The sequence below is a fragment of the Trypanosoma grayi genome (assembly GCF_000691245.1).
Source record: "Trypanosoma grayi strain ANR4 Tgr_642_V1, whole genome shotgun sequence".
In the NCBI taxonomy this organism is placed as follows: Eukaryota; Euglenozoa; class Kinetoplastea; order Trypanosomatida; family Trypanosomatidae; genus Trypanosoma; species Trypanosoma grayi.
In genome coordinates this window covers 1-10,151 of record NW_008826261.1, presented here as the reverse complement: position 1 = coordinate 10,151, position 10,151 = coordinate 1, and the positions used below count along the sequence as shown (strand labels likewise).

The 10,151-nt window shown below is 55.7% G+C and overlaps 4 protein-coding genes across 4 annotated transcripts; all 4 read left to right on the top strand.

The window, feature by feature from the left end:
* Positions 1 to 74: 74 nt before the first annotated feature.
* On the top strand, positions 75 to 458 carry DQ04_06421030 (ecotin; the record flags this gene model as incomplete). The annotated part of the gene is made up of 1 exon (XM_009314690.1): positions 75 to 458. The coding sequence occupies one exon, from the start codon at positions 75 to 77 to the stop codon at positions 456 to 458; it is 384 nt and encodes a 127-aa protein (XP_009312965.1).
* A 974-nt stretch (positions 459 to 1,432) lies between these two features.
* On the top strand, positions 1,433 to 3,181 carry DQ04_06421020 (putative ecotin; the record flags this gene model as incomplete). Its single annotated transcript, XM_009314689.1, has 1 exon — positions 1,433 to 3,181. One exon carries the CDS (start codon positions 1,433 to 1,435, stop codon positions 3,179 to 3,181), a length of 1,749 nt encoding a protein of 582 aa, XP_009312964.1.
* A 1,103-nt stretch (positions 3,182 to 4,284) lies between these two features.
* DQ04_06421010 (hypothetical protein) lies at positions 4,285 to 5,682 on the top strand (the record flags this gene model as incomplete). Its single annotated transcript, XM_009314688.1, has 1 exon — positions 4,285 to 5,682. The coding sequence occupies one exon, from the start codon at positions 4,285 to 4,287 to the stop codon at positions 5,680 to 5,682; it is 1,398 nt and encodes a 465-aa protein (XP_009312963.1).
* Positions 5,683 to 6,419: 737 nt separating this feature from the next.
* On the top strand, positions 6,420 to 7,898 carry DQ04_06421000 (hypothetical protein; the record flags this gene model as incomplete). Its single annotated transcript, XM_009314687.1, has 1 exon — positions 6,420 to 7,898. The coding sequence occupies one exon, from the start codon at positions 6,420 to 6,422 to the stop codon at positions 7,896 to 7,898; it is 1,479 nt and encodes a 492-aa protein (XP_009312962.1).
* Between the last annotated feature and the right edge of the window lie 2,253 nt (positions 7,899 to 10,151).

Sequence of the window (10,151 nt, the reverse complement as noted above, 5' to 3'; positions counted from 1 at the left end):
GTCGCATGTTCTTCATTCACGGCGACGCCGACTGTAGCGCTCCCGTATCGGAGTCCGCGAATCTTGCCTTCGTGATGCGCAACGCACAGACTGCACGTTTGGCAGAGCACTACACCAGCAGCGGCAGCCAAAACGGGTCTGGCCGTCAGGCGCCGCCTGTGATGATTGAGTACATCCTTGTTCCGGGAGCGAACCACACGGACGCCATTATCGAGGAATGTCTCTGTGCGAAGGCTAGTCATCTTGTTGAATTCTTATGTTACTACTCTACCAATGAAGGGAGGCGTGTGCAGCAATCTGACACCCCTACCGATTCCGTGAATGCAGAAACGTCCCTGGAAGATGATGATGGCCAGATTGTGCCGTCAAAGCACCCCGACGGGACGCTGTGGACCCCTGCACCGCACAACAAGCGGCCGCTTCTGATACGACTGGGCAGCTATGTTTGTCCATTCTGAGGCGTATTGGCTTTTTGTTTTCTTTTTATTGTTATGGCACCTTCCCATCCCTTCGTTTACTACTTTATTATGTGTATGCGTGTGCGTGCGCGTGTGCGTGGTAGCGAGACTGTGGTGCGCAATGATGCGATGTCCTTTTTTTTTTTTTTTTGCACGTGGTACCGATGTGTCTGTGTCAAGAGATTGCATTTGAATGGGTTGTTGGGAAAGGAAGCGCTTACGAGAGGGATTTATTTTAGCGGCCACCGTTTGTGTCAATTCTTGTTCTGTGTGTGTGTGTGTGGATGCGTGTGTGGTTCCATGGTTCTTCAGCGGCCTCCTCACCACGCATTGTGGAGGCCTTTGGAGGTGAACCTTTCGAGTTCATGCAGGTGTCATTGATTCTTTCCCATTTTTTTTCTCACTCTGTGTGTTCCCCTCTCCGCTCACCTGGTCCTCTCGGTCCCCACCCGCCCAATCGCATTGGGCGGCGCAGGGAGGCAGTGGCAAGAGGCGGAGAGAACGTGCGACGAAGCAATTGGAAACATACCGGCGAATCTTGCCCGTATGGGCTTTACAGAGTAAGGCCTCTTTTCTCTCTTTCCAGTGACCCGATCTCTGTGTTCGCCCTCGTTCCTTCCCTGTTTTCTTTTCTGTTGTGGTTGTGGCTGCCGGTAGCCCGTGTGAGCGTCTCCAAGATCTCCCCCCCCCCTGTGTTGAGTGAATATAGCAGCAAAGCGAACAGAGGTCCGGCAGAAGAAAGGAAAGGCACACCATACCACAAAGACTGGTGTCTCGCTGTGGCTCTTGTTATCGGAGAAACGGCACCGAGGCACCGGTGGCAACAGAGCAAATCAAACAAAACATTCAAAGGAAGGCGAGGTGCAACTAAACGTAAGGATCTGGAACACAGAAATAAGGCATAAAAAAGAAAGAAAAAAAGGAACAACTTTTGATTTATTGAAAAGACAAAAAAAACCTTGTTATTTGCAAATATGCTCAAGTACTTCTTCGTACATTTCATCTGGCTCCTGTCGCTGAGTGTGCAGCTCGTCCGGGCGATGGGGACCGGAGCAGAGTGGATCATACGTGCCATCCGCATGCTTTGCTTCATTCTGCTGGTGGCGCGCTACTTCATGGGCCACTGGTGGTGGTATATCACCTCGCCTAATATCATCCGCGGTGTCGCGTACCGGTCCTCACCTAGTGTGAAGCGCCAAAACATTCTCAAAGTCATCGGCGAAGAGAAGCGGGGTCATCGGGAGTCTACGCAGCGAAGAATAAGCCTGGGCGGCTTGTTTCACCGCAAAGGTGGGGAAGAATCCTCGGCGCATGTAACCGACAACATGGGGGAGGACGCTGTGGATCAGGAAATCATGCAATGTGCGTCCCTCAACATTAACCCGGCTGACGGAAGTCGCATCGACGGCATTCCCTGCTCCTCTTCCGCGGAACTTCTGGATGCGATCAGCGAGTTGCTGCACGAGGGGCACAACAGCAGCAGCGGCGAATTCACCTTGTCGGCAGCAGAAGATTTGAACCTGCAAGCAAGGGCCCAGCTAGATATTATACTGCCGGTGCCTTTAGACTCACTCTTGCAGTCACTTTCTTACGCAAGGTCTAATGCCAAATTCGGGCGCAAGAAGTTCCCCATTGTGATCTCCCTCAACGGTGGCGCGTGGATCATTGGTAGCCACTTGTGGAGCTCTCTGATCGGGCGACTTCTTGCCGCACGTGGGTATCTTGTGTTCTGCCCCGACTACCGCAACTTCCCGCAGACAGACATGGAGGGTATGGTGCTCGACGTGTCGGATGCAATTCGGTGGGTACTTCGGAATGCCGAACGCTACAATGGCGATCTGGAGGATGTCACACTCATCGGCCAATCTGCAGGTGCACACCTCACAATGATGTCGCTTCTATCGCAAGCGCAGTTGCACGCGCAAGCCGCTGGGGGTGGGCCACCGCCATCCAATATGGCCTACAACGTCCCGCGGTACAATCCCCGCCTGTCCATTCACCGGTACATTGGACTGAGTGGAATTTACAATGTGCGCGGGCTTGTGACGCACTTCCACCGCCGCGGGTTGTACCGCAAAGTGCTGTACGAGATGGCGGGTGGTCGCGCCAACCTGCCGCGATACTCGCTGAACTCCTACTTTGAAGAGCGGCGAAGCGGTGACACGGGAGAGGTGCTGCCAAACAACATCTTTGACTTTTTCCCGCGTCGCATGTTCTTCATTCACGGCGACGCCGACTGTAGCGCTCCCGTATCGGAGTCCGCGAATCTTGCCTTCGTGATGCGCAACGCANGTCGCATGTTCTTCATTCACGGCGACGCCGACTGTAGCGCTCCCGTATCGGAGTCCGCGAATCTTGCCTTCGTGATGCGCAACGCACAGCGTGACCGCATGTTGTCCCGAATCGCCAGCAAGGAAAGACTCTCGATGCTTAGCGGGACGCATCTGTCCCTCTCCGCGGATAACAGCGCCATTGTGCGCAACGGCGGTCCTCCCTCAGCCAGCGCCACCGTGGAGATGGGGGCTGTGCCGGAAGGGAAACTTCCATCGTTGTATCTCGCGGAGCGCTCCGCTCTCAGCAATGTGGACTCCACCGACCTTGTGGACATTGAATGGCTAATGATCCCAGACGCATCACACACTGACCCGATCGTAGAGGAGATTCTGCTTGAGGGCCGCAGCTGTTGTGTTGAATNTAATGATCCCAGACGCATCACACACTGACCCGATCGTAGAGGAGATTCTGCTTGAGGGCCGCAGCTGTTGTGTTGAATTCCTCTGCGACTACGAGGTGCGTACGTCAGGCTCGAAGCGTTCGGGCAAGAAGGTGCTGAGCCAACCGGCCGGCAGCACGATGGAGGAGGAGGATGCGGCGGTGGTGGCGTCAGTGCCACCGCCTGATGCTATTCTTCCTCTGTGCGTCCCGTACGAGAGGCGCCCGTGGCTGATGCGGCTGGCAACGTGGGTATGTCCATTTTAAGGCATGTCGTTTTCGTGTGTTGTTTTCTTTTTGTTTTCGTTTATTATTATTATATACACGGACAGCAAGTATTGCTGCTGATACCATTAGAAGGTGTCTTGTACGCAGATATCTATGATGCACTGTGTTTGTTCTCATGTTTTGTTTTGTTTTTTTGGATGTTTTTTTTTTGTTTGTTTGTTTTCTCGACAGGTCTCGTTTCTCGTTCGTTTATATTTGAGTGACCCGTTGCTGTTTTCGACGCCTCAGTGATTTTTCTTTTTTTGTGCTTTGTTTTGTTTCTCTTGTGTGTGTGTGTGTGTATCTGTGTGGCTGCGTGTATGTATGTGTGTGTGTGTGTGTGTGTGCTGTTTGTATTTTCACCTGTGATTCTTTTCGTTGTGTTCGCTTTCGCGTATTTCTGCTGTCGTCGCGTATGCGTACCGCTGCTTCTATGCCCTGTCGTGTGACTTGTTTTCCGTGCTTTAACTTCGTTCCTTATTTCTTTTTTTTTGTTTGCTTTGCTTTGCTTTGCTTTCCATTGGGCTTTGCTGCCGCTGGTGAGGGATTCCGCAAGGGAACGCGAGGCGGTATGGACGTGGACAGCGTGATCGCCCGCCATCGGGCACGCCTCGACNTGTGTGTGTGTGTGTGCTGTTTGTATTTTCACCTGTGATTCTTTTCGTTGTGTTCGCTTTCGCGTATTTCTGCTGTCGTCGTGTATGCGTACCGCTGCTTCTATGCCCTGTCGTGTGACTTGTTTTCCGTGCTTTAACTTCGTTCCTTATTTCTTTTTTTTTGTTTGCTTTGCTTTCCATTGGGCCTTGCTGCCGCTGGTGAGGGATTCCGCAAGGGAACGCGAGGCGGTATGGACGTGGACAGCGTGATCGCCCGCCATCGGGCACGCCTCGACGAGCACCGCAAGTATCTCGACAGTAGCACCGCAGGCACCGGCGGATTCCTTACAAGTCCTGATGCCAATAGCAGCAGCCTCCTGCAAACCACCACAGTCCATGTGGCAGACGAGAGTGTCTCGTCCCCACTGCCAGTGAAGCCGATAAATGAGGCCCGCGTTCCCTCTTCATTCTCTTCCCCACCAGTCCTAACTACACAGAAGCATGACGGGGAGAGTGGCAACCGTGACGATCTGCAGCGCTGCCGATCAGCCGATGACACAAAAGAGGAGAAACGCATGCAAAGGCGGCGTGAACTGTACATCAACCAGACCCTGGCCCTGCAAGCCGCAGATGCTGCGTATCGAAAGCGGGAGGCTCAGCAGCATCGGAGCAGCGAGGGACCAGCCGCAGATGACGGCAAAAGCAACGACACGAATGAGTCGCGCCGAGCTTGCAGTGGGCCCGTCGCATTTTACGGCTACACCAGCACCCAAGAGCGCCTTGACGAAGAGAGCCGTTTCTTTGGGAGACAGCTTAAAGCCGCTGGCCGCTACTACGTGTCGAGGCCGGACGCCATGTACACCAAGACGAAGCTGTGGCTTGAGGGCCGTGACCGCTCCCTACAGCAGCTGAAGCACGAGCGCATGCTCAACACTCTCAACGAGTGTTCCTTCAACCCACGGCTGTCAACGCCCCCCAGCGATCCTCGTCGCGCTCGTTCCATGCGAGCCACATCTTATTTTCGCGACGACCCGGGTGTGGCCGCCCACTTGGAGAGACTGGATGAGGCGCGGCAGCAGCGGGTCGAGGCGGAGCGGCGGCTGCGTGGGAAAGAGGCAGGCACGTGGCAGAACCGACTCACAGTGCCGAAGGAGTTTGAATTTGCGAGGCGCGTCACCGCCATTCCGTCGCTCCGTAGGCCGTTTGTCAGTGCCGTCCCGCTCCACGACGACAATGGTGTGGGCGATGAGGAAGAGGGAGCACATGAGAACAATGCCCATGCAGGCGCCCAACAAGGCAGTGAACGCGGTGCCGCTCCACCCGCTGAATGCCAGCCAGAGAAGGCGGAGGACATGCCGTCCATCAGAGTGCCCGGTGGGGTGCATGAGAAAGACGAAGGTGTCGCTACCACTACTGCTGCTGTTGATGCTTCTGTGGACGATGACGCCGCTACGCCCACGACGGCAGCGATGCCTCCACAACTGAAGGTGGTTGTTGCTCGCCTCGAAGAGCAACTAGCAGAGAAGGATCAGATGCTGCAGCAACAGAAGGGTGAAATTGCTTCGCTGCGTCGCCAGCTGGAGGTAGTAAGGGCGACTGTGCGGCGCCTCTCCCTCCAGGACGTTGCACCGGGAGAGGCTGGCAGGTGAGTGGGCGCGTCTACATATGCGCTTTCCCCACCTTAAGGGATGCCCGCCTGGGATGATATAAACACCATAACGGAAGTGAGAGGAGCCGCGTGGCGCACCGCTGCGTCGGGGGATGCTGTGTAGGAGTGTCTGCTCTGTCCCTGGGCACGCGTAGGGGAATGGGGGCGATAGCCCCCCCCCNCCCCCCCAACCAGAAAGGAAAAGGAAAGGATGAACTCAATATTTTTCAGGTCGACAAAAAAAAACACTGTTCTTTTCCTTTTCTTTTTTGTTCGTGTTGTTGTTTGTTTGCTTGTTCATGTTGTGCCCTTTGTTTGTTTTTTGTTGTGCTTCCTCACTTATTCCTTTCTTTCTCACCACTCCTCTGCGAGAGGGGATGCCGATTATCGCTGCTGCTTCCCACCTGTACCGTATTGCGGACGTATTTTTGAATTGTGCGAGTCTTTCGGGCATTTTTTTTGTTGTTGTTGTTGTTTTGTCCAGCAGGCCGGCCGGCCGGCGGTGCCCGGGCCCAGGCTAAGCTGCACACACGCATGCAACTTCTCACTCTCTCTGTTTTTCGGTTGCTTTTACCACGCAAGACTTTCAAGAGGGTCAAAAAGTAAAAGGTATATATATATATACGAAAAAGAGGGCGAGGCAATTACAGAGCAATGCTGTTTGGTGTTGTGCTCCTCCTCGCTGTGTTCGGCTCNTATATATATATACGAAAAAGAGGGCGAGGCAATTACAGAGCAATGCTGTTTGGTGTTGTGCTCCTCCTCGCTGTGTTCGGCTCTTTCTCGTGTGCAATGGGTGGTAGCGCGGAGGAAATGGGGGCGCACGCGGTGTATAGGCTCTCAGTGGCGAATGACACGTTAATCTCAAAGGAGCACGTGGTATGCATGTCAGAAAAAGCATTGGGTTGGGATACACAAGAAGCGGAATGTGATAGCGGTGTTGGACGGCTTGTGCGCCGTCTGCTGATCATCAGTACGTATTTTCCGCCTGGGATTGTGAAGATGCAAGAAAGGCTTCCAGGAGGGAATTTAGATGAATGCCCATGCTTGAATTTCGCATGCGAAGACGGCTTGAATGATGGCTCCGTGAGTCAACCGGGCTTTTTGGGGCTGGCGGTGGGGTCGCCCTGCTGCGGGTCAATGTACTCAACATTTGTTCTCGACGTCGCCAAGCGCACTTTGGTGCAGTCGATGACCTTGCCAACACTCTTGGGATCAAACCCCTTGGGCTTCTCGTGCTTGCTTCGCCAGAGTATCCAAGGGATGATGCCACTAGACGAGGGAGGGTTGTCATTTAGTGTCTCAGTGTACCTCTGTCATGCGCGTATATCAAACATCATCAGTGAAAGGGATGGTCGAACACTTATGGAAGTCCTCACGGCTGTGATCAGCACGAATGAGGCAGTAATGGACCTGCTTCTCCCACGGGAGGTGCTGCGCGCTATTTCCGGATGGTTAGCCGCGGGACCCGCCGCCACATCACTTTATGACGCTGGACACTGCTCGTTTGTACGTGGTCCGGGTAATTCAAGGTCGTCGTCGCATTCGCGAAAGGAATACCTTGAATGTAAGATTTCTCCAGAATTTATCAATCACCTACCAGAGTTGGAGTTCAGTGTGCAGACTTGCCGCTATAAGAACACCTTTGATATGGCGTACCGGACGTCAGTCCTATACGTCGATATGAATAGGATGGTGGATGCAGACGGGTACCTGCGGATACAATCCTCCGGCTCCATCACCGAGTCCCTGGAGGAAGGCGGAAAGCTGCCATTACCCAAGGTTGTGTTTGGGGCTCTTTTCCTGGAGAACGCCGTCTTCTCTGTCACGCGCTACGTTCGCCCAGGTTCCGCTGTCGCTGGCTTCCCCATGATGCTCATGGAGGTGGCGCGTCAAGGTCCTCCAGGGAATGATGGGGGTGAAGACGGCCCCATGGATGAAAAGTCATGTGCAGTGCCGAAGACGTGCAGGGTCGGTAAGAAGTTATTTACGAGTCTCAATCGTTGCGGTGCCTCTCCTGACTGCGGCGGAATTATCTCGCACCACTACCACCCTGATACACTGGAATGTGAAGTCAGTTTGGAAGTGATTGGTGCACTGGGTGTGCTGAGCCTTCTGTTCATTGCGACCGACGTGGCAATTTTGCTCTTGAGGTGGCGCGTGGAGAAGATGACTATGAGTGCAGCCAGTGGATTAGAAATGTCAAAGGTGAAGTGATGTGAGGGGTGATTCAAAACGATTAACCGAGCGATCATGTATTCTGCTCTGTTAGCGACGGTGAGCAGCAACGCTGTCTCGGTGTGTGTGTGTGTGTGTGTGTTTGTGTTTGTCACTACCGTGGCATGATAAGCAACTTTATACTGCCACTACTTTTGGGTTTCGCACAGCAAAACACTTTTCCGTCCCCACTGCCCGACGCGGTGAGGTGTGCGTTGCAAGGCTCAGGCTTTTTTGTTGTTTGTTTGTTTCTTCGGTGCGGCCTGCTGTTGTGGTTTCGCTATTCATAGGCGAAGAAGGTAGCGTACACGCACGCCCATACCCCCACCGAACAATCGAGGGGAAGAGAGTGTAGACGCATTTATTCCCGGTCCTTGTTGGAATGCATGTGGCAGACAGTGGTGAGCATTTGCCTGGAGACCGTTACCCCGTCGTTGTGCCAGCAGAGCCCGGCGGTGATGGCAGGGAGGTGGAGCAGATGTGTGCGTTGGGTGTGGTGCCGTACACATTCACCTTCCGCGCCCCTGTGAAGGGCCGGTGGCTGGGCCGCCCGCTCCTCAACGTCTTCGCGAAGGAGTTCGCATACATCGCCCCACTGACGGCGACGGGCGGCGACGGCGCACCACAGGCAAGTCTTGACCCGCGCGTCACCATCCCGGCGTATGTCGAGGAACTCCGCAGCGGCGCCCTCTGCGTGCATGGGCGGGAGGCGGAGTCTCGCGCCGCCGGCCACGCGTACGCCGCAGAGCTCCACCATCTCCTTGCGCCAGCTGTCGAGGCAAACAACAACAGCAGCGAAGGCGGCAGCAGCAGCGGCAGCAACAACAACAACACCGACTGCGGCGGCGGCGTGGAAGAGAAGGTAAAGTGGCGCGCCGACATTGCGGCAGGCTCCGAGGCCGCGGCGATGGAGGTGTTGCTGGGCGCCCTGCAGCCACGTCTCCTCCTGCGGCAGAAGGATGTCATTCTGCACGAGGTGCTGCGTCGCGAGGCTGCAATGCCGTGCGGCGACCCTCTACACATTCTCCGCTATGACCATGCTCCCCGTGGTGTGCCGCCACGTCGACTGCTCATCGTCCAAAAGCCGCACGGCGTTCCTGTCCACCCTTCGGGTCGATGCCGCAAGAACTCTGTCACGGCAATTTTGGAAGATGTCTTTGGCGGCGTGGACGCTCACCGCTATCACGCTGTGCCGCTGGACGAGCAGCAACAGCAGCAACGCCGGCGGCAGGATGAGGCGGAAGAGCGACGAGTGAGCGGTGTCGAGCACATTGCGATACGCCACAAGCGGTACGGCTTTGAACTCATACGTGTGTGGGTCGGTGATGGCTACGTCAGCCGTGAAGCGTGGGCGGAGCTTCACTCACTCCTGACAGAACAGCACGTGAGCGGATTGAAAGCCTTCGTCGTGCACCGCCTCGACGCCGCCACGAGTGGTGTGCTGCTCTTCGGGCTAGACTCTGCGAGCGCACGTGTGACGACGGAGCTGCTGGCGCAGAAGGGCGACGCCGAGGCAGACAGCAGCGACCTTAACGGCGAAACCGCAGCGGCAGTAGGGTGCACGAAGCAATACCTAGCACGGGTGCTTGGCCGCTTCGATGCTGCTAAGCTGGCGCAAGAGCAGCATCACTGCAGCCTCGCGCTGCCGCCTTCAGTCTCCGCCACTCCTGCTGCTCTGGACGAGGGCCGTGACGCGTCCTGGTTGCGTGTGGACCGCCCCATCGGCTGTCTCTCATACCACGACAGCCTCTATTGGTGCCCCGATGCAGCACTCACACAGTCGTGGTGTGAAGATATGGAGGCGTCGCGTCGCAGAAGTGACACTGCCTGTGTGCCTGATGTAAAGTCAACTGTGAGTGGTGCTCGCAAGCGAGCCCCGCACCGCGACGCCGCTGCGCTGGTGGCTAAGCACGAGCGCATGCGACAACTGACTATTGGAGGACGTGCTGCCGCAGCAACGAATAGCGACGGTGTTGGTAATGGTTGTGATTGCGGCGGCGGCGGCGGCGACAACGGTGAACGTGACAGCAACAACGCTGCCGAGGCGCAGACACGTCGGTTAAAAGAGAGCATGAAGCGGGCTGTGACGCTCGTGCGGTGCGTTGCATACGATGCCGCCCGTGATGAGTCTGTGGTGGAGTGCCTGCTGCTGACGGGCCGCACGCACCAGGTGCGCGTGCACTTGGCCTCGTTGGGGCACCCCATCCGCGGGGACGCGAAGTACATCCGCCACGCCAGCGCCGCTGTGGCGGG